The sequence below is a fragment of the Phragmites australis genome, chromosome 11, assembly GCF_958298935.1.
Source record: "Phragmites australis chromosome 11, lpPhrAust1.1, whole genome shotgun sequence".
Lineage (NCBI taxonomy): Eukaryota > Viridiplantae > Streptophyta > Magnoliopsida > Poales > Poaceae > Phragmites > Phragmites australis.
The window spans coordinates 29,273,134-29,300,582 of record NC_084931.1 but is presented as its reverse complement, the minus strand read 5'-3'; the positions used below and the strand labels follow the sequence as shown (position 1 = coordinate 29,300,582).

General features: G+C 43.3%; 2 protein-coding genes and 1 pseudogene across 3 annotated transcripts; 1 reads left to right on the top strand and 2 right to left on the bottom strand.

Moving 5' to 3' along the window:
* The first annotated feature begins 3,112 nt into the window (after window positions 1-3,112).
* On the top strand, window positions 3,113-8,622 carry LOC133884583 (glyoxysomal processing protease, glyoxysomal). 2 transcript variants are annotated; one of them, XM_062324044.1, is made up of 14 exons: window positions 3,113-3,407; window positions 3,505-3,551; window positions 3,653-3,836; window positions 3,916-3,966; window positions 4,311-4,385; window positions 5,077-5,193; window positions 5,270-5,401; window positions 5,513-5,616; window positions 6,113-6,198; window positions 6,272-6,366; window positions 6,454-7,153; window positions 7,276-7,477; window positions 7,772-7,852; window positions 7,977-8,113. In XM_062324044.1, the coding sequence occupies exons 1-14, from the start codon at window positions 3,342-3,344 to the stop codon at window positions 7,981-7,983; spliced, it is 1,947 nt and encodes a 648-aa protein (XP_062180028.1). In that variant the 5' UTR covers window positions 3,113-3,341; the 3' UTR covers window positions 7,984-8,113. The 2 variants fall into 2 exon arrangements, with proteins under 2 accessions (XP_062180028.1, XP_062180027.1); XM_062324043.1 differs by having other exon boundaries at window positions 3,115-3,407; window positions 7,772-7,860; window positions 7,977-8,622.
* Window positions 8,623-8,920: 298 nt separating this feature from the next.
* On the bottom strand, window positions 8,921-11,321 carry LOC133884140 (uncharacterized; annotated as a pseudogene).
* A 4,952-nt stretch (window positions 11,322-16,273) lies between these two features.
* On the bottom strand, window positions 16,274-26,224 carry LOC133885357 (putative E3 ubiquitin-protein ligase RING1a). The gene is made up of 10 exons (XM_062325063.1): window positions 25,806-26,224; window positions 25,567-25,678; window positions 18,946-19,004; window positions 18,457-18,538; window positions 18,194-18,314; window positions 18,055-18,096; window positions 17,408-17,932; window positions 17,073-17,180; window positions 16,775-16,975; window positions 16,274-16,678 (listed from the first exon to the last, which is right to left on the bottom strand). The coding sequence occupies exons 1-10, from the start codon at window positions 25,990-25,992 to the stop codon at window positions 16,646-16,648; spliced, it is 1,470 nt and encodes a 489-aa protein (XP_062181047.1). The 5' UTR covers window positions 25,993-26,224; the 3' UTR covers window positions 16,274-16,645.
* Between the last annotated feature and the right edge of the window lie 1,225 nt (window positions 26,225-27,449).

Sequence of the window (27,449 nt, the reverse complement as noted above, 5' to 3'; positions counted from 1 at the left end):
GTTCCAATGGTTAGTATCAACTGATGTACACACCGGATGGTCTGGTGCTTGGACTATTGTTGTTACCGGATCATCCAATATTCACAGTAAAGTTGAGCCGTTAGAGCAACGGCTAGTTCGCAAGCTTGAGGTTATAAATACCCCTTCACTCAGTCATTTGAAGTGGTGGTATGATGCTGGAGTTCAGAGAATCTCATATACACTTGAGAAGACATTGAAGCCACCAAAGTGCTTAAAATATTCATCCAAGGCAATTTAGCACACCATTAAAAAGTAATTAGTGCTATTAGGCCTATAGAGAAGTGTTGCTAGGTGCTGCAACCTAGAGAGTGGATTAAGGAGTGATGCAACCGTGTATCGAAAGGTACGCCGGTGCCTTGAAGTCTTTGTGACTCGTCGACAACTTGTTAATCCACCGACTTAGTGTGGAGCGGCGGTAAGACACGTGTACGGAGACGTGGAGACCCTTAACTTGGTGGCTCAAGCTCTGAAGTGATCACGACGGCAAGGGACCGGAAGTGAGGCTTATGGTGAGGTCTTGTCTTGGTGGCTTGGCGGCTTATCCAGGTTGAGGACTTGTCTTTGTGACTTGATGGCTCAATAGTTGTGATCGAGTGCTGATCGAGAGCATATCCTTGGTGAAGCTCCAACGTGGACTAGGGGTGATATTCATGCATCGATATTACGGGAAAAATTCTTGTGCCGAGTTTGCTCTCTTTACCTTATTTACGTTTCTGTATTTACTTACTTGCAATTTACCTTTTTAGATACGTTGCAAATACTTTTATCGGTAGAATAAACACACTAGATAAACCTAGAGCATATTTAGATAGAAATTGAAATAGGTTTATCTTGTGAAGTCTTTGAAGCCGAATAATTTCTAAGTGTACTAATTCACCCTCCCCTCTTAGGACGTCACCGATCCTTATAATTAGTATCGGAGCCGGAACTCACACATTTCATAAGGACACGCCATTCAAGTAACATTTGAGGTCTTGTCTCATTTTGATCGGTTAGGCTTCACCATCTAGTGAGTTGTGACGTCCGGGGTTGGGATAAATATCGCTAGTGCTTCACTTTTTAATGACACAAATTTACTTCGTAGAAAAATTTTAATACCTTGTTATTTGCAAACCAAATGTCTAGATGTTTGGATGGTCACCGAGGAACAGATGAGACCTTACATTACCAACAAGTAGAGGTAATTAGATGTATTGGCGAAAAGTATCCTTTTATCATCTTGAAATATGGATACATTTAATCGTATTTATTCTCTCACTAATGCATATGATGTTTGGACTAGTCTCATTGAAATATATGAAGGCATAAAGGATGTGTGCAATGAGAAATATCATATGTTTGTGACTAAGCTCAATACCATTAAGCAATTACCCTATGATGAAAGTGCTATTGACATGTACTCATATTTGAATATTTTTTTCAATGAGATCAATTTGTTAGGCTTAACGAATAATACTTCAAGCTCTTCTCCTAAAGTACAAGTCGATAGTCTATATTATCTATGACAACAATGATATAAAAAGATGACTTCAAATCAAATACTTAGCAAGATCACCGCTCATGAGATGACAATAAACATGGAGGTGAAAGCTCATACCTCATCAAATGTCAAGAATCTTGCCCTCATAAGCAAGCAAACTTAATACTCACACCTAAAGACGAAGATGAGGAGGCAAGAGCAAGAGTTAAGCTCAAGCAAAGATGATGGTGATCAAGATAAAGAGAGTGATGAAGAGGATGATCAAAGCATATTAAGTGATGATGAAATTGATTTCAAGATAGCCAAACTCTTCTCAAAAATAGAGAAAAATATGAAGAGAATCAATGCTAAGATTGACCATCGTATCTCCATTGAAGATTTGGTCAACATAATTGATTATATCAATAGGAGAAGAAGACCAAGAACAAGAGGGAGACAAGGGGAAGAGCCAAGCCATTCACAAGCTTAGGAAGATAGGTGAGCGACAATAAAGTGTCAAGCTCAAGTGATGAAACTTTCACCATTCTTTCATCCAAGAAGAGCTTCTTCCTCAATGTCATCACCCAGTTGGAACCCTTCTCCGACAAGCTTCCCAGTGCGCACCGCCATCGATTTCTCGCCGTTGGCTGACTTCCCCCGCCCCTCCGTGACTCGCCCAGCGCCAGCGCCTGTGTGCGCGCTTGAAGTGGCCTCGGGCCGTGGCTCGGCCTGGCCAATTAGGTCATGGCTCAGCCCAGTGGTCGACTGGCCTGCCAGGCCGGCTCGGCTGCCAAAGGTCGTGTATCCATGGGCTAGCCCAACTTCTTTAGCTCGTTAGCCACCAGTCCAAGACCCGAGCGGGCCTACATTGTGCAGACCCGGCACTATGCAGTCCAGGCCCATCCAAGCCCGGATCCGGTCGTATTGTTGGTATTTTGATCGTATTGTTAGTATTTCATTTTTAATCGGGAATTTCCTGTTTTCTAATTAAAACTAAACTTCACAAATCATAATGAAGCTCATAGGTTAAGTCTAGTTGGCTAGCTCAAATATCACCTCAATCTCAAACTTAACTTAGATCCCAATAATCTAGTCTCAATCGATTACCAACTTACTGATATCGTTCAAGCTCTTAAGCCTACATCGCCTTCAACCTGTAACTATATGTTGTGTCGAGTACTTGAACTACGATATGATAACTATTTTTAGTTAAGAATTATATCATTATATGATCTATCAGTGTATGGTATAAATTATTTTTATTGGTGTAAATTAATTATATGTCACATCGATGCTTGAAACCATACTTCGTCAGTGTTCTCGATTTAAACTATCGGTTCTCAATCGATACCGGTGTGTTTCCGTTTAAATTAGTTTATTTTTATATCCTAATATTCTTAGTTCATTCGTATTTCTATTTTTTTTTCATTTTTGATTCTGTTTATTAGAGAAATATGAAAATAAAAACGGCAATAATTTTTCGAACCGTTTTCATCCGTACGGAACAGGGTACAGTCTTTGAGCCATACTACGATGCACTGTGCTCCTGTGCAGGTAGTATTGGTTCCGTAGCAGCAGTAACAATGCATGTCAATTGGAGGAGCAAGAGCGACAGACATAATCGTGCAATTACGGTCACACCATAGGCCAATAATACAAAGTCTAAGCAACGAGTAGCTTACAAAAAAGATTTTCCGTAGTAGAAAGGCGAATAATACACGACGGATTTCTATTGAAACTATCCAACACAACGAATTCATTCACTTCTAAGGAGAAGCTTCCCGTCGGAGAAGAAACCAAAGCTACAAGCTATTCAGCTTTCAGGGTCTCCTCGCCGTCGCCTCCTCCCTCCCCGCGCACCATGGAGCCGCAGGAGATAGCCGCGGCAGCGCGCCACTTCGCCGCTATGGCACGAATCGTCGGCCCGGTGAGCCCCCGATGCCACACCTCCTCCTCCTCATCTGCTATCAGCAGCAGCTCCTTCGAATTTTCTCGCTAACCACCTCTCTGATCTCCGCGTCCAGGACCCCAAGGCCGTGAAGATGCGCCGCCACGCCTTCCACCTCCACCAGTGTGGCACCCCTCCTCTCTCCCTCCCCAACCCGTCGATTTACCCGCGAAATTTGAGCTTTCCTCGAGCCGTGCCGTGACTTCGGTTGGCTTGGGTTCCAGGTCGGGGTCCACCACGCTCTCGGCGTCGGCCGTCCTCCTGCCACGGGGCGCCCTGGCCGACCCGCCGCCACTTCTCGACCGTATCTGCGCGGCCCACGGGCACGTGGCGGGGAGCGTCGCGCTCACGGCCGCGTCGCTCGTCGAGCCGTTCCTGGTTGCGGAACAGCGAGATAAACCCGGCGAGGTTGGTTACAGCGCCAAGACTGTGTAATCGTGGTCGGTTTTGTGCTAAATTGTTTGGTTGCTTGCTTTGATGCCTGCAGGAATTGCACCCGAGGTTGGTACCGGAGGCGCGTCTTGATGTGCTCGTTGAGGTGAGATACTAAGCGGGGATTTGGAATTTGGCGTCCTGCAACACTTCGTACCTGCATTCCATCACCGATAGTTAGTTCAGCTCCTGGAATTGTGTTGATTCCATATATAGCTAATACGGTGGCACCGTAAAAGAGCTCTACTGATATGCTAGTTGATCATGTGTGTGTGGTTCTTAGGACTTAGATCAATGTGCCAGCACTGAGTGCTATGGGATCGTATGCGCAGTACCTAGTTCTCTGAAAGTCTGAATTGAAGACTTGCACTGTTGCACGGGATTTATACCTCCAACATACTAATTTCGGAAAATTGTCCTTAATGCCTGAACCTGCTCTGCTGTATGCAGCATGAGAAACTGGGGAATGCTCAAGATGGAAAGTCTGGAGCTCCACGGTGGCTTCCAGCTCGGTTGCTTGCCATGGTGGGTACTTCTTTTGCCCAAGAGATTATATGGTCTTGTTACCTTGAAGTCTACTGTTATATTTTCTTGCTCAGGTTCTAGTGTCAGCAATAGCTGTGTGAAAAAGTATGTTTCTGACTTCATTTGAATTCTGATGATGTTCTGAGTTCAAATGATGGTGATGTGCAAGTGGACTTTGGAATTGAATATTTTATATGCCAAGCAATAGTGCATTTATTTTCAATTTAAGGAGATGTACATTAAAATTTACAACAACCCCTTCCTTTTTTAAGTGAATTATGATTGAACATTGTCTTTTGTGCATCGTTCTACCATAAATGTCCTAATCTTTGTTAGCTGCTACATGCTAGTAATTCATTTTTAGGTAACAAGAGGTAGTTGCTTGGCTTGCCATTGATATGTTCCATTCTAACCTACCAATGCCCTACACTAAGAACTAAAGAATAGCTTTGAGCTGGTCGCTAGGAATAAAGTGAGAGCAGTAAAATAAAAGATTGCATCTATGAATATCCTAGTTACCAGTGAACTACATTTGAACTTAGTTACTAATGATCGACATTTGTGTTTAATGGAATAAAGTCAGTTCATGCTTCTGTCAAATTGTAAAAGAGAATGTTTGTGGGTTTTATTTAGTCTTCTTCCTAGATACTTATGCATAAATGATTGATCATCAGCCCAATTTCTTGTTTAGGTTGATGTCCCAACAGCTGCTGATTCGGTTTTATCCTTACTAAAACATGATGACTCATTGATTGGAAGACCATCGTGGGATGTCGGCTGGTCATTGGACGATGTCAATCAGAAGCAGGTCTCTTAGTTCACCAAGAAAATTATCGTCCGTATTTAATCTTGCCTTAAAATTTACTGTCATCAGTATTTCTCAGGTAGAAAATGATGTCAGATCTTCCCTCGAGTCTAACAGGAACAATTCATCTGTTGAGTCAATGGGCCCATCAATGTTGGCCAAGTCTGCCACTAGAATTGCTATTCTAGGAATTGTGACCTTAAACTCAAATGTAAGGCACAAATTGATATATTTCTTCCTTTCCTGGACATTTAGCACCTTGAAATTTACAGGTTGCAGTTTTTTTAAGTTGTACTTAGTAATCTTGGTCATTGATGATCAGAATGCAAGACATATCAATGTTTCAGTGATGCAACACCAGGGGGACTCTTTGCTGATAATAGGATCTCCATTCGGCGTCATGTCACCTTTCCATTTCTTCAACAGGTAATTCTTATCCTACTGCTTTTAGTTCCATCTGGCTATCTCATTAACTGTTTAGCAGGCTGTCTAATAGTATTCACTAGAACTAAGCATATCCAACCTTGTGTGTTTGTAAGGTCAAACATTTGGATTTGATTAATAAGAACATAGTCATTCATAGTGTTGGCTAATGTAATGTTAAACACTAAACGTTTATAATCTGATACTAAACGTTTATAATCTGATACTGTTTTCCATATATGTTATGGAGATAATGTTAAAATGTTGTTCTCTAGAGTTTTACTAAGTCTTTGCTTTGCACGTCAACACTACAGTGTTCAAAAACGTATACAATCGTAGCACTTGTTCCCGGTATTCACTGTAATGGCCTAACGGGCTACTGTAGTTTCTGGAACTGGAAAGACATGTCATGCTTTTATTCATTATATTATCCCACCTTTATTATAAAACACGGTAATAGTGTCAGATTAATCCGTATACATATGCATCCTTTAAGCAGTATATCAGTTGGTGCTGTTGCAAATTGCCTTCCTCCAGCCACTGTGAGGAGCAGGTTGCTTATGGCTGATATCCACTGTCTCCCTGGTAAATATCACTCCGTTTTTCTTTTCTCTTATATTATGAAATTAGCTATTGACAAGTTTTTTAATTGACTAAGGTATGGAAGGTGCTCCAGTGTTTGACAAAAACTCTTGCCTTGTGGGATTGCTGATGAAGCCATTAAGACAGAGAGGCAGCAGCATAGAAGTTCAGGTGAGTTCACTACTTCACTGGTTTCAACAACGTACCTTTGCACGCAGAACAGATGTAAACGTACATATCTTAAAATCTACATGCCAGCTCATGATTACATGGGATTCAATATGCACTGCATGGAACAGCACGAAACTGGAGGAAATTGGGCGATCCCCAAGTGAACTACCTGATGACAAAAATGTGGATAGTAAAACAATGGAATTAAGACATGCTGATAACTATAGGGGGTTTGTCTCTTCTATGGCCAACAATCTTAATCAGTGTTGCATTTCACCAACTTCACTCGTAGAAGCTACATCGTCAGTTGTCCTTGTTACTGTTGGTGATACATCTTGGGCTTCAGGGATTATTCTCAACAACAAAGGTTTAATTCTGACAAATGCTCATCTCTTGGAACCTTGGAGATTTGGAAGAACTTCACCTTTAGGTTTACAAAACAAAGTCACCTTATCTGCTGGAGAACATCTCAATGCCAGAGAAAACAAACCATTGCAGCCACAACGATGCAAAGTTTCCAATGAAGATGCTGTCAAACATGAGGTTTCATTGTTTAATTTGGGTTTCAAAAGAGAGAAGAGAATATCAGTTCGTTTGGATCATGGGGAGAGACAGATGTGGTGCAATGCTAGTGTGGTTTTTATCTCAAAGGGTCCGCTTGATGTTGCTTTGCTTCAAATGGAAAAGGTTCCAATTGAATTAAATGCAATCATACCAGAATTTGTTTGTCCAACAGCAGGTTCGGCTATATATGTTGTTGGGCATGGCCTTTTTGGACCTCGATCAGGTGACAAGTTTTAAAAACAGTGCTTAGAGCAGTGTGATGCTTGTTTTGATCACATATGCATGCCATTTTAAATGTTTTGAGTTATGTTATTACGGAACTTATATTTGAGTATTTGAATGTAGGTCTATGCTCCTCCCTATCCTCTGGGGTTGTGTCAAAGGTTGTCAAAATCCCGTCAACTCAACATTCTTATCTGGTTGGCTTTGTGGAAGCTGACAATGTGGACGTGCCAGTAATGCTGCAGACAACAGCGGCAGTTCATCCAGGGGCTAGTGGTGGTGTTCTTGTTGATTCACATGGACGAATGGTCGGGCTAGTAACAAGGTATAAAATAAAACTTATTTTGAAGCCTCGCTTCAACAATTAATTGCACCTTTATATGAATTTCATCAAATTATTCTGTAATTTCATTGATAGTATTGGCTTCGCAATACTTTTAGTTGGATATGTGTTATTTGGGAAATATCAGTAGTCATTTTAGTTTTCCTGCTACTCGCAAGCAGTGACTTGCTTCCATTATGTCATTCATTCTAGTGACTAGAGGAACAATGCAGTATGCATTTTCCAAAAAGCTCAATCTTTTTTTTAGCCACTTATTTCTTTTGCTCCCATATCCAGCAATGCTAAGCATGGTGGTGGAAGCACAATACCTCACCTGAATTTCAGCATCCCCTGCAAATCCTTGGAAATGGTCTTCAGGTATTCAGGTGCTGTTTAATTTCGCTCATACCATTTTCTGCTTCAAACTTCAGTCAACATTGATGAAATCAAAACCCTTTTGAGTACATAGGAATGCTTGTCAATTTACTCCTTTCTTTGACAGCAAATGAAGATTCCACAATTTTAGGGCAGTTGGACAAACCCAATGAAGTGCTCTCATCAGTTTGGGCATTGGCACCAGCGTCCCCATTTCCCAGCGGTTTGCCTGAAAAGGGCAGAGGGGAAAAAGTTTTGCAGTTTTCAAAGTTTCTTGCTGATAAGCAAGAAGCTTTGAAATCTAGTGGAGAACTAGAGGAACTCTTAAGGCACAAGATTCCTAGCAAAATATAAATGGTATCTGCAGATAGTTATAGGATTGATGAGGGGGGGAATTCAAAGGTTTGGTGTCCGACTGTTGGGGAAAACACTGAATTATAGAGATTCAGATAACCTAACCTAAATGCCAGACTGTTTGCCACCGTTTTTTTTTTTGGGCCAAAGACCTTGGAAAGGAGCACGTCGATGTATTCAAAGTTTGTTCATAAAATTTCCCACAAGGGTGTTATCAGAACACAGTGGGCTAATTTTCAGAAGAGTTTAGACATGATGCCCTTGGTTGCATTTACGTAGGACGATTCACAGTTTTCGCCAATTGAGAAGGATATTTTCTGCCATTTCTTGGAACGCTATGTGAAGTGTACTACAGTATTCATCTTGGCTGCTAAAGCCTTTCACAATGAAAATCAAGCTGGGATGTGGATATCCTACTATACTTTGCTACATTTACATTAACATGGATCCCATAGGCTATCCCGGTTGATAATGGCGAGCATAAAACATGTGATCTGATCATCACTTCATCCTGTAATACGTTTTGCTTATCGCAGAGAAGTACGTCATGTAGATCATGCTTAGCCTGGTCAGCGTCAGCTACAGGCCTTCTCAATCCCAAAAACTGACATATATACAGCCAGTAAAATACAGTAAAACAGACCTTCTCTAGGATCCTGACAATCAAAGGTCCAATCTCAATAGTTGGGCGCCACAAGGCAAAAGGAAAAAAAAGACTAGTTAAGCATGCAATCACTGTGTAGATTATGTAGTTTCAAACAATATTTAATCTGGTACATTGGACATACTCTCGACACCCTGTTGTAGTCCAAAGCATTTGTTCTATGGTATTCAAGTAAGCTTACCAAACAGTGTCAAGAAGTTAGGATAAATTTCTGGTTTGTAGGGGAAAAATTCTCCTAATGGTCAGAAAAATGTATGGTAAAGACGCTTCTTGAATGTGTCGGGAAAAAAATTGGCAGCTACACTCTCCTGGTTCCCTGAAGGCAGACCCATCCATCCATTGCAGATACCAATATGATGTCCAAGTACATGGAGTAAACTTCAACTTTCGGCACCTGAATTTGATGAGACAAAAAAATACCAAAAAGGAAAAGCATACAAATAAGCAAAAAAAAAAAAAAAAAAAAACTCCGGGCGGCATGAAATTTTAGAAAATTTGAATCGATTCCTTTACCTGCTCCTCTAAAATTCCAGAAACAGCAACTATTCCACCAGGTTTTGCATAACCAACAAGTCCTCAACCAGCTCCAGTAAGGGATTCAGAAGTATATTTGCTGCAACTATGTCGTGTGAACCTCTTGAGGACTGCAAATGAATGTTATCTTTGTCCCCTTCGGATTTGTTGATGATATTTGGGAAGTATGAAGGCTGGGCACTCGTTACCAAATAAACAGGCATTTGATCGGAACGTAAGCCATTCAGCAACAAGTTTTCAGAAGCAGAGGTTACTGCTTGACGGTCTATGTCTATCCCAGTAGATAGAGCAGCACCCATCTGCATTCATAAGCCAACAGTGAGTGTATGAAATAAGGTAACACTGCCTTGCTGTCATGACACTTGCCAGCAGAACGATAAGTCTTTGACACCTTCAGAGCTGCAATCCCCAAAACTCCAGTGCATGTTCCATAGTCAAGAAATGTTCACCCCCTTTACCAACTTCTCGTAGAAGTAGAAGAAACAAAAGGAGAAAAATTCTCAGCTGAACTAAATTATCAGCGTAGGAATAGGAAAAAAATCAAGCAAGCTCCTTAAGATTTTTGTTAAGAGAACTGAATGAAAATAGCTGTGAAGACAGACAGGGGGAGTCCTCCATTTAGGAACAACCCAAAGACCATCAGCCACTTCAGTGGATTCGTATGTTTCCTGCAGACACCACAAGAGTAATCTTTTCAAGTATTTGACAAGCACAAACCGTGCACCCTATTCGAAGATTAAACAAAATAAATCCCGTAAATAGTATTCCTACCCCAGTTCACAACCATGCATCTAGTTATTCAAGTCAAAAGTTATTCCACAATGGAAATATAGATACCGAAAGGTTACAGTCGTGAAACGGTCTAACTTAGATTCCCGGGATGTTTCTGCATTTTGACCCAGTTTTATTCCACTCACCGAAATATGAATCCATCTTTTAAGAATAACTGATGATTGAATAGGTCTTTTCTCCTGACTGTGTGACAATTTGGCAACAGAAATAATAACATTGTACTTCCACAGGTCATGAACAAGAAAAGGGTACAGCATCCAGGTCCTAACCTGCACAGTTGCCACCCAATCGCGCTGCTTCCCCACAGAAGTTTCATGCACCGGGGTGTAGTCCAGACCAGCTGAGCTTGCCACATTTGAAGCGCTCGAGCCCACGTCCCCCATCGGCATAAATGGAGGTTATGGAGATCCGCAGAATTAACATTTTGCATCGGCTAGAATTAGGCTAATCGATTAGATGAAATCAATTGACAGCAGAGTAGTCACGGGAATCGCAAAATGCACGCAAAAAAGGACTCACTCACTTCATCGAGATTTCCAGCATCGGCAATGTCATCAACGGTCACGGAGCTAGCACCGAAGCACAGGAGCGCCTCGGAGAGCACTTCCTGGTTGGCGATGTCACATGAAGAAAATGTGTCAAACTACTCGCGGTAGGTGAAGGAATCGAAGTGGCCAAGGAGTGCGGAAAGAGAGTGATGTATTGACAGCGTCCTGCCTGCGGCACCGGATGCGGACGGAGAGGTAAGGCACGGAGAGGTCGGAGCTGGAGGGCGCCTCATCCTCGACGTCGACCGCGCGGGCGCAGAAGCTCCAGCCTCACCGGGCGCCGCTCGCCGGGCCGCTCTCGCTGGTGCGGGACGGCGAGGGGCGAGCGTAGAGCGGGAGGAGAGGCGGGAGGTTACTGTCGCCGCCGTCGCCGCCGTTGCTGATGGCGTAAGGGACGCGAGGCGATAGCGTTCGGGGCGAGGAAGAGGAGGCGGAGAGGTGCGCGGCCAGCGGCAGCAGCATCTCGGCGCCGGCGCCCGGCGGCACACTCGCGCGCCGATGCACAGACCAGCATCGAAATGGGCGGCTCAGTGTCTCCGTGCGCAGCGTGGAGTTCGGAATATGCCTTTTCGGCTTTATTTTCCCCGTTTTCTAAAAAAAAATTGTGCTGCAACGTGTGGTTTTAGCGAGCTATACAGTACGGTAGTAGAGGCGACGGGATCCGGTGCACTCGCAACTGCGACTGCAAGTTACGACTGCACCGATTCTCAGTCGTCTGTTCCCGTGATGAACAATACAATGGACTGCTACAGTACCATCTGCTACAGTAATTTTCGCTACATTATTCCTGCTACAATATTTTCAAAAGTTACTTACTCGAGATGCTATGCTAAAATGTCTTATGGGTGCCACAGAAATTTTTTTTTTGACACTTTGAGCTCTTTTTATTGTCATGAGGTATTTTTTTCCCTTCCTACGTGAAAAATGAGTGAAAATGTCATTTTTTTCTTTTTCCAACTTCCACTTAGTTGAGCGCCATCGCCCCCCTAGCCACATATGTGCACCATGGTCGCCGCCGTCGTCGGCCCCTCCTCGCGCCTCCTCTACCACACGCGTGCTGCCATTGCTAGCTCCTCCCTCACCCACGCACACCGTGATCGATGGCATGATGAAGCGCTCAACTTCCGCGGGACTCACCGCCAATAAAAGGACAACGAGGGCATGGCACCACGAGAGGCTACTGTGAGTAAATGACTGGTCACACATGTGGTGGGAGGAGCCGATGGCGGCAAAGGAGGCACGGGGGAGGGGTTGGCAGCGGCGGCGCACGAGGGACAGCAGAGGAGGCACAAAGAGGGGCCAGTGGCAGCAACACCCGTGAGCGGCAGAGGAGCCAGTAGCGATGGCACACGCGGGTAGCAGAGGAGGTACATGTGGTAGAGGAGCTGCTGCCGAATGGGAGAAATGAGAGAGGGGGATAGAGTGCTAATTTCCTCTTCACTTCCACATTAGCAGGTGAAAAAAAAATGTCATGTGGCAATGGAAAGGAACTTAAAATGGCAAACGAGAAAGTTTTGGTAGACCTCAAGTGGTATTTTAGTATAGCATCTCAAATGGGTGGTTTTTGAAAGTGTGGCATCCGCTAGAGTAGAAAAAAAATTATTAATCATATCTGGAAAGTTGAAATTGGACTGAATTAAAAACCCGTTTCGACGTGTTGGAAGGTTCATTTTTCTTATTTGAAAGTTGAAATGAAACGGAACGGAGAGTTGTTTTAATGCCATGGAAGGTGGACTCTATCTTTTATGGGGTTCAGAACGAATTTGTTCAATTGAAAGTCGATTATGGGGTTTAGACCATACATTAGAGCTTGGCTCGCAATACTTTCTTTATCATTCAAATAACCCTAAGTTCTAATAAAAAATAACCCTAAGTTGTTGTATTTACCAGGATAGGGGCGATTTGTCCAGTTTTAGTAGTTCAGAGTTTCGGATGCCTGATTAATTGTTCAAGATTATTTTACAGACTAATGTTTATGAATGGAAAATGGACATTTTTTTTCTTAGATGGGGATCCTCCTGGCTCTGAAACCAGGAGCAACTTGATCGAGCTACAAGAAGTCGGCTGGTGACTTGGTGAGAACCTTGGCTTGTGCGGTACCTAGCCCCACCCGAGGGTTTGAACGGAAGCAAAGGCACTGAAATGTACAATAATTTAAATCTAAATAAATAGTGTCCTTCCATTATTTACTGTAGCTATTTGAGTGTCCTGATCCGCTAACCAAACGAAATGCACGCAGCAGCACCGAAGGAAGGCTAGTGGACTGCGCGAGAAACGTGACCTTTCAGCTTCGTACAGGTCAACAACAACGACCAGTGAACTTTATTTCTATATACTGTCAGCTTCGCACAAGTCAACAGCGACCAGTGAACTTTATTTCTATATACTGTCAGCTTCGCACAAGTCAACAGCGACCAGTAAACTTTATTACTCAACTTTTCAAGACTGATACAGTATTACTACTCCAGCTAAGTTGCAGATATTACTAGCTGTACGTATCTGTACAGTATAGCCAGAGCGGGCTAAGTGGGCCTAAGGGGTTGGGTCAGCACTCAGCACGCGCATAGACACATCTAGGTATGGTTCTGTTAGGATATGATTCGTCAGGCTTGATTATATAAACGGATGTGCTGTGTTGCCCTGTGTATCGGAGGCTCAGCCTACAAAAACGTCCCGTGAGGCACCGGGCCGGCATGGTGAGCTTCACGCGTCCCATTTTTGAAAAAAAATCCTCGAATATAGAAATTCAAAACCAATAGCTCAAAATTTTAAAAAAAATCAAGAACATAAAAAAATCAGAAATAATATGGACACATAATTAAAAATAGAACTGAGCTTCATTGATATTTTGATTGCCTTGTTAAAAACTTTTCTAAGTAAAAACTCATTATGAAATAACCTTAGAAAGGAAAAAAATAGTACAAACTAACTCAGAAAATTACACGTTCTCGTTAACATCTAGATACAAATTTTTGAATGAAGCTTCAACCTCATTGTTCTCTGTAGTATGTTGCATTCGCATTTCAACTTGTTTCAATCTTTTACTATGGTCACTATTTCTATCATCTCACTTATAAGACTTGTTCTTCTATCTTCAATTATTCTTTTAGTAAGACTAAAGGCAGACTACGAAGAAACTGTAGATACATGAATCATTAATAAATTGCGTGCTAACAGTGAAAGCACTAGATATGTCGACTTGTGCTTATGTCACCATTGCAGTATGTTGAAATTGTCTTCTCCATAGTTGATTTTGTCGCTGTTGTTGGAATTCCGACGCCTGTAGTCTATCATGACGAAGAGTCTGAACTTTTTGATGAAGAATCACCTTCACCAATTATTTTTTTTCCCCATGATGTCTTCTTACTTGTCGTGGGTACTGGTGGAGGTTGTTGTAAGCGAATTTCGACATACTTTTTTTCATACTTACTATCAACATCGAATAACTTAGTACAAACATTAATATAATAAGTAAAATAATTGTGACCAAGAGCATCACCTAGAATTTAGAGAACTCTGTAGAAATATGCGACTTTAGCTCTAGGATCTAAAATAAATGCAAAGTCGTACAACAAAGGAATTGTTTTCCATTATTTTAAAGATTTAGGTTTCATAAGAACCACATTATCTCTTAGGAGACTGTCATTGACAAAGTTGTTTAAATGAGTAGAAATTTCAACAATATTATGCACTATTAACAAAATATTGGATAATAAACTTCTGATAAGCTAACAGTTGAATCATAAAAAAATCTAAAAACTCTAGTATCTTTTGCAACATAACAATGCGCTTACTAGAGTAAAGTTTGATCCCATGTTGATGATATTGTATATGAATAAACATACCAAATATATTATTATATGGTACAATATTTTTTAATATAAAAAAATAGAATTCCATCTTACCGACATATCCACAGCAAACTCACATTGATGCACACTCGTTGCAACACGATATTGCTTATATGCTGCAATTCATTGGTTAGAGGAGTTCACAAAAGTTATTACAGTACAAAAATCCTCTAGGTACGCTATCAACCTCTTTAAATCAGATTTTACCATAAGATTGGTAATAAAATAAGCACAACATTGATATAACAAGAAAGATTCATCATATATACTAAAATAACAGAGTAAAAATATCCATTACTTTAGAGTTTGCACTTGCATTATCTAAAGTGATAGAAACTATTTTATTTGTGAGTCCAAAGTCTTTAACTACTTGAGAATATTTTTTAGTAATATTTTCACCGCTATGCACATTGTCAGTCACTAAAACATATTCTCTTTTCTATTATTAATAAAATATGCAACTACACTAAGGTAATCCTCTCTAGCCCTACCTACCTATATATCTGAGGTCAAAGCAACTAAAAATGTACAAGTTTTCAACTTTTCTTTAAGCTTTCTACGACACGTATTATAATATTTTACCATATCTCTAATAGTTATCTATCTAGAAACATACATGAATCTAGAATTATGAGCTTGCTTAATGTAATTTTCAAATGCAACAGACTCAACGATGTTAAGTAGTAGATTCGCTCTTGCAATAAAGTGGTATAGCTCTTTTCAAGTATTGACGGAGTCATACTCCCAATGACGAACAGAGTCGTCGAGGTTATACTGTAGCATCATCTGTTTCATGGCTGCTCCACTCTTTCGCTTGCAAGTTACGGTGTGCCTCTTCAAGTGTCATGTTCCAGCTAAGGACTTTGCAGATAATTCATTATTGCAAATATAACACCTAGCATACCTGATACTTACCCCATCTTCGTCTCTATAGATACTTACGATGTCTTAACAAACTTCGGATGTAGTGGCTTTTGATCTTTTAGAGCCGATGCTTGTTGACACGTGCGTATTTATAGAGCCTGACGATGAAGGTGCCGGTGCATGTGAAGTAGCTGGAGGTTCACCATCAAGTCCTTTTGCATCTTCAGCACTGCTATCAAAAGGGCATAGTCCCCTGAGTGAAAAAAATAAAAGAGTAATTTTTGTTAGTAGGGTGAAATGAGAGGGTAGAATGATACTCTATTTATAAGTGAAAAATGATAAAAAATTTAAAAATAATTTTTTAAGCCAAACCCGTTAAGCACCCGTGCCTCCAGGGGGAGAAAAATTTTATAGGACCCGATAAAAATAGACCCCTGTGAGACCCTCTCTTTCTCCACTAGCTATGTGATACGTCAGATACTGTAGCTCCTACGTATACTATATATGACACGTGCCGGATACAGAAGAAGAGACCCAATCTTATAAAATTTTTCTCCCTCCACGGGCCATACTGAAGCCTCGGCCTAGACACAGCCTGTCTTACCATGCCATGTGGACCCATCTCGTTTACCATTGTACCATGCCATGCCATGCTAGAGCCGGACCAAAAACCGTGCCTGGTGAGTGTAGCATTACAATAACAACTAATAACTAATTCTACTTTTTTTTTTACGTCAACAATTGATTCTAACTCACCGGCACGTGCAGTGATAAGAATCGATTACGTGAATGCAGCACATGAGATGACGACAGCAAGTAACAAATCAGTTAGGAATAGAGTTGCTCAGTTACTTAAAAATTCAGTTCAAATGGTACAGCACGCACGCAGAATCGCTGCATGCGCGACACAACCAAAACAGAAGGCAGAACCAGGCATAGCTTGTTCGGCCTGTTCAGATTGCTACTACCCAATTCCATACACTTTTAACCAACGAACCGGGTATATATCTCACAAGATATCAGAGCAGATTAAAAACAAGTAAGGGTAAACAAAAGGCTATTTTGCGCCCTTTTCTATATTGAATGCCTTATGTAGTTATGTACAAGCTTTCACCAGATAAAGATCCTTGCAGAACATGGTATTCCAGGCGATTGATCAAGTTGACAGTGAAGGTGCCACAAATTCGATCTACCCTTGTGCCTTCAGAGAGTATAACAATTCCTGGGATAAATAGGAAAACAATGCAGTAGCGTCAGAAAAGAAGCAACAGTCAAATAAATAGGAGTTGTTGGGCAATCATTTGGAGATTGAGAATACCAGATCCCCTTGACCGGTGGCAAGCAAAGGGTACAGCTCTGAAAGAGATTTCTCTTCCCACAATCTTTCTAAGCCATTAGATTGATCCGGCTTTGTCTCATCTGTACTGGTGTTATCGGTCGCCAAACATTCATCCATGGAGTTTTTCCTGATGTATATCTCGACTTCTTTGGGTTGCCGAGACAACTGAAGAGCGACAAACTGCAAAGATGCAGAAGCAGAACCTTTGCTTATTGATCTTGAGTCAGGCAAACTAAAATTGCTTAAGACCGACAAGTTTATGGAAGCAAATGATCACCTGACAGAGATGCTGGACAGATAATGTTGGCTGACAATTGAGATAGGGCTTTTCCAATTTAGGCACACTTTGTCCATCAAGTGGAAGCAGAGCAAGATACAAGTTGAACTGCAAGAAAGAAACACGATATTCAACAAACCAAATCGACTGGAGTCATGGACCTCTTGTGAAACTTCTGCTAGCTCAGGTAGACACACGCACGCACGCACACACGATATTCTCCTTCCAAACCAGCCTTTTTGTATGTCATAGTATCATGAATATTCTGAAGAATAAATAGGAAACCGCAACAACAAAATTTAAATACCATTGCATTTGATGTACTTTCTTTCTACCTTAGTATCAAATTCATCAGCATTACGGAGGTGGTCCACCAACTTGGCAACACGTCCACCCTTGGCCATCCTTCCACTGGAGCCACTGGCATTGCCATGTCGAGTTTGACTGCGGACGCCATTTTTCCCCCATGCAAGCATCTCTCCCCGCAATGGCGAAGTAGTCAAGATATCTCTAGCACCTCCTAAGTCGTCATTATCCTCAATGCTATTATCAGTACTGCCGATGCTCTTAGCAGGGGAACGCCGTGGCACAGGCCACCTCCGAGCTCTTTTGTGCCTTACATCTGGGGAACGATCATCAACAGAAGATGACTCTTTGCTTCCATCATTGCCATTTTCTTCTCTATCCTCATCATCAAAATCAGTTGGGACAGCATCCGGAGAACTAGTTCGCCTTCTCCTCCTTGACCGCATATTCCCCTGAGCCTTTCTTGAAGCTAACTCTATTGCTTTTGCAGCGGAACGCTTCTTCACAAGTGCTTCCGTTTGTCTCCGAAATGTCTCAGCAATGGATTCTTGAATCTTCCATGAGAAATGAAGCCAATGTCAATAACAATAAGAAGAAAATGAATAACAAATGACCAGGGGCATCATTTCCCTCCAGACTTAAAATGCATTGCTGATTGACAGCCAGATAAACCGACCTTTTTGTTGCGAGTCCTTTCCTCTTCACTGAAAGCAAGCTCCTGTAGTATCAAGTAAATTAGAAGTACTGCACCAGAACTAAAATGAAAGCTTAACCAAACAAAACAAAGTGCAATAACTGGAGAACTTATGCATCACCTCTTCCTCATACTTATCAACATCTGGATATAATGCCAAAATTAAAGCGTCATAATTAGGATCATCCCTCAGGGAACGTCTACTTGCACAATGAGTGCGGCATGCTGGGCATTCATTATTTCTGCAAAGACAAAGCATAACTTAGATTATTGTAGAAAGAAAATGTATTATTGTCTTTTGAGACTGCAACCAGGTTAGGCCTCCACTTTTGAGAAATGACACTGAGACAAGACATTTTAGACAAATAATATCTGTAACCATACCCAAGCCGCATGGATTTATCAATGCAATCCCTGCAAAACCGGTGCAAACACTCCATAACCGTCCTTGTCTTCCGAATAATGCCTGCAGAATAGGACCATAGGAGAGGCAGATGATCAGATATGCACATTTTGCACAGAGATGCTACTTACAAATTCACATATGAAAAGCTTACTCAACCTAGCTTCCTAATATAAACCACTTATACAAAGTTTTTGTAAAATATGAAGACCATGAGCTTGACTTTCTGGCTTTTGCAAAGGAAAAAAAAAAACCCAGACAAATAGCCTGCAAACAATTTGCACACTTGCATATGTTAGATTGTGCGATATCGAATTTGCTTGTTTCACCCTTTGTAGTAAATAGTAATTATACCACATATTTACGTAACAATACCATCAAACTCCAATTGCAAGTGAAGTTGTCAGAACAGAAATTGTACAGTGTAAAGAAAAGCTCTGAATCTGAAAGCAAGTTGACCACATTTTTACCTAAGCATATAGGGCACTGCACTTCCTTCCGAATATCTGTTAATTTCACAAGTATAAACCTGTATGAAAAAACAACATTTATCACCAGTTTGAAGCTTTTGACTAAAATGAGGAAAAAAGTGTTCTTATCTGACGATGAATAATGGATAGTTACCATATCCGGGTACCCTAGTTTTTCTTGTAATTCTTAGAGCATATCTTTATCTCTAGGAAGGGAATCTTTAGAAGAAAGGAAACTATCCGTTGGTGTCCAACGCAACCCGCAGTCGGGAAGGTTTATCTCCAAGAACAGAAATGAGTCCAAATGACGTATGGCACCCCATCACCCCATATATATACAGAGCCAAGAGGCCCTGTGGAGAAGTTAAATCAGAGCAACACAAGCAAAACAAGCCAACAAAAACCAAAAAAGAAGTTTCCGACTAGGTTTAGATCTATCTAGGCTAGCTACACCTCCCATGTAACAAGTTTAGATCAATACAAGACAAACAAGACGTATGGTTATTATCCTCAGAGAGGTCCGAACCTGTCTAAAAACCTATGCGTGTTCCCCTTGTGATTCGTCTAATCAAAACATTCTCTAATTCTTCAACAAGTACTTTAGATCAATGATTACTAATCGTCGACAGTTGTCACCGTCCGCGGGGATCATGAAAAAAAGGCATTGAAGAGTCTACACACGATATGCCGTCGACATCGCCCAAAGCTTCGCCAAAAACTAGTTTTTTGGATTAAGAGTTCTACACAACTTTACCTCTCTTCCCGACGAACCAATGATCGTTCGGGTGGATTTCGGCAACGAACTTTCTAGCGATGAGGTCAGTCGATTTATGGTTCAATGCGCCAAAGATTACGGAGTCGAGTTCGAACCACTCGACTGCCAAGACAACTGTGAATGTCCAATTCACAACAAGTTGGGATCAATCCCTGCAGTTTTTGATAACATGAATTGTTAAGATACCAATCCGGAGCAATCCTATGAAGCATCCATGATGGATCTAGACATCCCCTCTAACGAAGATTACCCTCAAAAAGTTTTTGTTATCGGAGACATGGGTGATGATCTGGATCATTATGACGACAACTCTGCGAATGGTCGGGGTCCTTTGGCCCTGGCGGCAAGCAATAGTCAGCTTCAAGCGGGCACACCACCTCCTGTCCTTATCGGGGCTAGGGATGACAATCCTACCCGCGGGTACCATGCCCGACAGGCGGGCATGAGTACGGGTTTTAAAGTCTGCCCACGGGTACCCACGAGTATACCTGATATGTAATACTGGCCTAGCAAATCCACTATCCATTGCTAACCCTAGCCCAACCTAATACCCCACCGGCCCACTCCCACTTCCATCCTAGCGACCCAACCCCCACCTGGCCACCCCATCCCCATCCCCTCGGTGCGGCTGTCGTAGCCAACTCGCTTCCCGCCCCCATCTGGCCAGCCGCCACGCAGGTTGCTCACCCGCGCCTCACCATCGCCATCGGCCCACGCCCATCCCCCAGCCAACACCGTTGCCGTAGAGCGTGATCAAATTAGTATCCACGGGGAACCCGATGGGTTTCGGATACCCGTCGGGCACGGGTACGGGTATGAAAATTTGCCCATCAATACCCGACCTGACCCATTGCCATCCTAATCGGGGCCGTAGTTCTACAATCTCTCGATTATCAATAGAGGCTGGCCGCTTTAAATCCGTAATTGTTAAGAGGATCCTCCTACAAGAGGCCCTCATGCGCCCTCCTACCACGAATCTGGCTACCCTAGCCGGTAAGGATTGAGTGAACTCGACAGTCGACTTAACAAAGGAGATCATCCTCCAGGCCTAGAAATCTTACTAAGCCCTAGCCGAAAACAGTGCTAATCGGGGCAGACCAGGTAATTTCCTGTCGCGAGACGCATCGGACCCGGAGAGGCGTAACCCCAAGAATAAAGCTTCCCGGGATGATAATCGGGCAAACAACCGCTACCGGACCTCATCGGTCAAAGATCACCCGAACAATGATTTGCGTCAGATCATCGAACACTAGCGAAGACGCCTGGAGGCTTCTAAGGAGGCTTCTTCTACCCCTCATCGATCTAATCGGGAAATGTCCCGACATCAGTTAAATTGGGACCGATCTCCGATCGTTGTAGGAAAGACTCTCGAGGGTGCTCGAACCAAGCAAGGCACCATTAACGGATGTCTGACTTTCTCTCCAAACCTACGGAATGTAAGTTGGCCGACAAGATTCTGCCCTGGGACAATCGAGAAATACAATGAAAACACAAATCCTGTTGAGTTTCTCCAGATCTATGCCACGACCATTCAGGCGGCTGCTGGGGACGCGAAGGTAATGACGAACTACCTTTCCACGACCCTTGAAGGGGCATCAAGGATATGGTTAACCAATCTATCACCAGAGACAATCTACTTGTCGGAGCAGCTTTGCAATGAGTTCCGAGCTAACTTTCAAGGTACTTACGTTCGTCCCAGTACCAAGGAATTGAAGTTAATCCCGTGAAGATTAAAGCTATTGAAGAGATGTAACCCCCTAAGTCAGTACGAGAAGTTCAGAGGTTAACCAAATGCATAGTAGCCCTTAGTCGGTTTATTTCCTGGCACGGAGATCGATGACTTCCCTTCTTTAAATTGTTGAGACAACATAACAAGTTTGAATTGTAAAAAAAAAAAACAGATGAGGATCTTTTTGCCCCCTCCCCCTTTACTGGCTGTGTGTTTGAACCGTCGAAGTCTCATTTCACGGACTGGCAGGTTACTTAACGATGACTAATAAATAGTTACCATATCCGAGTACCCTAGGGTTTACCGTAATTCTTATGACATATCTTTATCTCTGAGAAGGGGATCCCTAGAAGAAAAAAAACTACTCATAAATAGGGGTGAAAACGGCTGAATTTTCTCCTGCCTGCCCGATCGCCTGATATATGATATCCAAAAGAAATCTCGGATATCGGATTGGATCTCGAATAATTGCATCATATATCAGATTCGGATGTAACGAGTTAGGTATCCATCGGATATCGGATATCCGAGAATAAATCGAATATATCCGAAGAATATCCGGCAGTTATTCGAACCTATCTTTCAGAGCTTGTAACTTTTTCATACATAGTCGAATGGAGACGATCTTTATATGAAAATTGTAGCTCTTGATAACATCTCTAAGTTTCTAATTGATAATTTTTCCATTTGAAGTTATTAATACGTTCAAATAATTAATAGCAACTTCAACCAACATATTAGTCACTCATAACTTCTCCAATTTCACTATAACATAACTCCTTCTATGGAAGTATATTGTTGATTTGTTTGTTGGACCTCTAATGTAGTTGGGTTTTGGATGCGTGGAATGGTCGAACAATTATAACATATGCGATATATATGGTTGCTGCTTTTACTCAATATTCGAATAAAATATTCGTGACCGACATTGTCTGCATCGGACTCGTCACATATTCGATTTGTATCCGTGACCAAGACTATCCATATCCGTACCTGTATTCGGCACTATCTGTATCCGACTCCGAACTCGAGGAAAAAATATGGGATAAAATATCTATCCGTATCCGATCCGTTTTCACCCCAACTCGTAGATGCCCAAGATAACTCGTAGCCAGGAAGGTTTATCTCTAAGAACAGGAAGGAGTTCATAGAATGTACGACACCCATATGTATATATACACGATGAGTCTATTCTCCACCTAGGCGCAACAGTGAACTATGTTGCACCACCCTCAGTTGTTGCAGCCACCTTCGCACAGCCCTAGTTACGACTAAGAAACTAGTTAGTTACGACAGCACATATAATGTATAATTATGAGAAGCATTGTAGTTTACGACTAAGGAGTTACGATCACATGATAAAAAGTATATAATTATGAGAAACATTGTAGTTTACTGCTGCGCCACCCCCAGTTACGACTAAGAAAATAGTCAGTTACGACAACACAAATTGTTAAGTTACGATCATATGATAAAAAAGTCATTTACGATAGCAACTATACTGCTTTTTGAATCGTAACTAGGGTGTGCGCAGAGGTGACCCAGTTGCGATCACAGTTACGACTAAGAAAATAATCAGTTACGACAGCACAGATAGTTGAGTTACGATCACATGACAAAAAAGTCAGTTACAATAGCAATTATACTGCTTTTTAGATCGTAACTGGGGGTGTGCGCAGAGCTAACCCAGTTGCGATCACATGACAAAAAAAATGTATAATTACGACTAGATAATGTACCCAGTTACGGCCATATATATTTATAGTAACAAACCTATCTTGTGAATCGCAACTATACTGTTTTTGTATTGTAACTGTGGGGTGGCGCAACAGTGAGCTACAGTGCGCCTAGGCACATAATAGATATACAGCGCGTGTGTGTACACACACACACATGGAGCCAAAGGGCATTGAGGAGGAGAAGTCGAACCAGAGCAACACAAACAAGACAAGCCAACATAAGTCAAGAAGAAAATCGCCGACTAAGTTTAGATCTATCTAGACTAGCTACACCTCATTGTAACAGGCTTAGATCAATACACGACAAATATGACGTATGATTATTATCCTCAGGAAGGTCTGAACTTGCCTAAAACCCCTTGTGTGTTCACCTTGTGATTCGTCTACTCAAAACATCTCCTAATTCTTCAAGAAGTTCGTTGATCAACGGTTCACCAATCGTCGACATTATTCATTCTCACATTGTTTACTTATCTACAATTTATGGAACATAAAGAAGTCCAGCATAAGGTAATTTACATAGCTAGGACATGAAGAAGGTGATGTTCACATTGGGACAAGAGAAGGGTGGGACAAAACCAAATTGAAATTATTAGCTTATTCGTGGATAATTGAAATTATTAGCACTTGAGCAATACTTGGACACAGAAAAGGGCCTTAATCTTGCAGTCTACATTTAACAGCCAGAAGAATAAAACACATGCTAGTATACATAGACCCCGTTTGGATAGGCTTTTTTCTGGCTTTTCCTTAAAAAAGAAAAGCCAGAAGCTATCCAAGAGGCTGGCTTTTGGCCTCGGCTTTTGGATGGCTAAGGAAGTGGCCGTGGCTGAAATGAATTAGAAGCTGAGAAGCAGGCTGAGACGAGTTTTTCTAGCTTTTGTGTGCTGAGAAACTAAAAGTTTATTATAAAGCCAACAACCAAAATTCAACAGCTATAGCTGCTTCATCAGCCAGCCAGAAACTCTAAAGCCATAGCCTATCCAAACGAGCCCATAGAGTGGCTGAAAAGTATGGCTGACTCGATAAACCGACAGTATCTGAAAGACAAAAAATAGGATATCTGCAAGAAGTGAGCCTACAGAATTATCCGGACTGATTGATAAGTAACAAAAGAGATTCGCTAGTGACAAACAATCCCTCCTAATTGGAAACTGTATTGATCTTACAGCAATTGAGGAGCTTATTTGCACCTAGTAACAAATAATAAATGCAGGACACGCAAATGCACAGTATAAAAGGGAAAAAAGAAAAGTATCGAGGACATGATTTTGATACAGTGAACCTTATGAAATTCAACTGCGAGGAATGACATACAAAAATAGCTGATGGAAGGGAGATTGTAAGCTAGATCATAAGAACAAGAAAGCTTGTGCGCCGAACTGAGTTAAGGCTTCCCTCAAAAAGAAAAATGAGTTAAGACGCTTAAACAGTGTAAGACCTCAGTCATGGAGGTCAGAACAGCAACAGTAGAACAAGATACCAGATATTCAGAGCTTGACGGCACAATCCATGACTAATAAAACTGCAACTCTTCCAATGAACTGCTGGAAACGCGAAGAACATATCCCCAATACAGTTGAAGGTGGCACCAGTGATATAATTGAGAACCCCCACGGGAAGATCTTACATGGAATGAATGAGCTTGAACACCACCCCTGGACCAGAGGTTAAGAGAATGGCGTCTCCACGAACCATTCAACATGACGAACATGGGTGGTAAGACCATTGCGATCCTGGTGGTCAAGCTATCAACGAACAGGACACACGAAAGAGTTCGCCGTCGCCGCACACGATTCAGGAACAAGAGAAACATGGAACTGTTCCAATAGGCAGTGGGAACAGGACAAAGAGGGGTGTCGATTCAGCTGTGACTGGCAGCTCCGGCAGAACAGCTTCGGCATGCGACGGACGATTCACCTGGATTGCGCCCCCCGGCATTTGCCGTCAAGAGCACGGCGCCTCCGGAACAGTGCGACATGACGAAAGCATGCATGCTACGGAAAGATCCCAGACCTTGCGGTGATGAGAGCGCTTGCGCCGTCGCCGCACTGCCGAACGAGAACAACCCATGGTGCCCCGCCGCCGCCACCACGACGAACCCGAGTCAGCACGCGAGTCACGACACCACGAAGATCCCACGCCTCGCAGCCAAAGGGAGCGCACGAGCGGACGTCGTAAGAACCACGGCCGCCGCCAGCGCTGGCGGCTGGGCTAGAAAGCTCCCGACGGCGGCCTCCGCCGCCACCCCCGTACCGAAGCTAGAGCACGGGGACGCGACAACGCCAAATCGCAACGGGAGGCAGAGCAGGCGACGGAGAAGGACATGGGAAGAGCGGAGAATAGGGGAGGGAGGGGGGCGTTCACGGTTTACTTACTCGTCCATCTCGCCATCGCTCTGCGACAACTGGCTGTCGCAGTCCTCGTCGCCCCCGCCGCCTCCTTCGCCTTCGCCGTCGCCTTCCTCCTCCTCCTCGTCAGCATCGGAATCTGCCAAACCCAACAAACGCACACGCCGCTCAGCGAAACCCACAGAGAAACACACGGCACCCGCGATGCGTATGCGCATCCCGAGGAGATGGCGTCGGCAGGCCGCGCGTCGTCAAAAGTTCAGTACCGTCGCGCCGGCCCTTTGCCTGCCGCGGCCCGCCCTCCAGCTCCTCCGCCGCGGCGGAGGCTTCGTTCAGCAGCGGCTTCGGGGACCGCCCGCCGCCGCTGTCTGCGTCGGCGCCAGGAGCTTCCTCGACGTGGCCGTCGGGGCCGGGAGAGGCGGACGACGAGAGCGGGCGCTTCTGCGCGGGCATTCCGGCCGCTCGCTCGTCTCGGTGCGCGCTGCCCCGCGAGGCGTTCGTGCCGGGAGGGGCGAGGGAGCAGGTGAGGAGGAGGAGGGGGAGGGGGAGGCCGGGTGATGGGTGGAAGGAAGCGGCTCGACTCGAAGGAGGCGGAGAGCGAGAGGAAAAGAAAGGCAACGCGAACGCGAGGCAGGGAAGGAAGTGAGGGGTAGCCCCCGCCGTGCCCCGCCCCGCCCCGCCGTTGTGTCGTGTAACTTTAGGTTTGTCGGACCAGCGGGCCAAAGACAGTCGACAGTTTCCGTGCGCCTGTGTTCGCGACGTGGATCTTAAATTGGGCGGATATGATCTACTTAATACTAATAGTAAATATTAAGTAATAAGTATATAGGATAATTTTTTATTGGACATTGTCTACTGCTTTTGAGATGCACGTTAGGGAATATGATCATCTAGACAGTGCTGCAAATTCTGCTCCTGTAGCACCGCTACATAAGAATTTTTGTTCGGTTTGAGTGGGTGCTAATGTGAGTGGCCTCGTGCCGTCGTGCGTCGTCGACTGCTCTTACGGGACTTGACGGATGCCTGCCGCTCCCGGCCTTCCTCGTTCGTTTCTTGTTTGTGGAGTGCGCGACGCGGGACCTCGCGGGGGCGTGGCGCATGCAGGGGCAGGGCATCAGTGTGGTGTGGCCCTCGGCCGCGGTCTGGCGTGATGCCGATTTCCGTAACCGCTCGATGAAGCGCGGGAGCGTTTGAAGCGAGATCCAGCAGGCGGTTCCCAAATAGGAAATTCTACAATTTGCTTGTCATAATATGTGAATTTAGGTTTTATATATCATCTTTACAATAAATAGTATATTAGAGATTAAATAACTATCTGGGCATGTGGTGGATTTATCAATTACACTTCATCCTTCCGGTGTCGTTCGGAGGCAAGAAGCTCGTCTCCGATCACGTCCGTCGGTGCATCTTTGGGTCAACGGGAACGGCACAGGAATTCCAAGGAGAAAGCGCGATTTACAGCAGGCCATGGGCGGGGATCATGTTGTATGGAATGCTGGAGCGATGACAATGTTTCTAGATTGTTACTGCTGCTGTAACGACTAGATTTCTCGTGCTTGAGCTGTGTGTGGCTGCATACGTGTGTACAGGTGGTTTGGCCATCGTGTATCTGTGAGATAGATACCACGGCGTATCGGGACTACTGAGAAAGCACACGATGATGACAATGTCTTAGGGTATGAGATAAAACGATCAAGAAAATCACTCTTATAATCTGAATACTGATGCAAAGTACACATCGACATGGTATTTAACAGGCTTTAACAGAGTTTTGCAATTGCAGGTTTGAGAGGGGGGGGGGGGGTGTTGTTGAGAATCGGGTTTGATCATTTGTGTGATGCGGGAATGGTTGGGCTGGATTCAGCCCAATGGGATAGTTGGGCTGATTGGGCTTCTTTTAGGCAAGTCGA

What these genes read in the sequence shown, in the direction of transcription:
- LOC133884583 (XM_062324043.1), top strand. Translation starts at nt 3,342, where the DNA reads ATGGAGCCGCAGGAGATAGCCGCGGCAGCGCGCCACTTCGCCGCTATG. An exon ending in ATGGTCGGGCTAGTAACAAG is followed by an intron (nt 7,478 to 7,771) that starts GTATAAAATAAA and finishes TCCCATATCCAG; the next exon opens with CAATGCTAAGCATGGTGGTG. An exon ending in AATGGTCTTCAGGTATTCAG is followed by an intron (nt 7,861 to 7,976) that starts GTGCTGTTTAAT and finishes TTTCTTTGACAG; the next exon opens with CAAATGAAGATTCCACAATT.
- LOC133885357 (XM_062325063.1), bottom strand. Translation starts at nt 25,992, where the DNA reads ATGCCCGCGCAGAAGCGCCCGCTCTCGTCGTCCGCCTCTCCCGGCCCC. An exon ending in AGCGATGGCGAGATGGACGA is followed by an intron (nt 19,005 to 25,566) that starts GTAAGTAAACCG and finishes TTTTTCATACAG; the next exon opens with GTTTATACTTGTGAAATTAA. An exon ending in CTGTCCAGCATCTCTGTCAG is followed by an intron (nt 16,976 to 17,072) that starts GTGATCATTTGC and finishes GCATCTTTGCAG; the next exon opens with TTTGTCGCTCTTCAGTTGTC.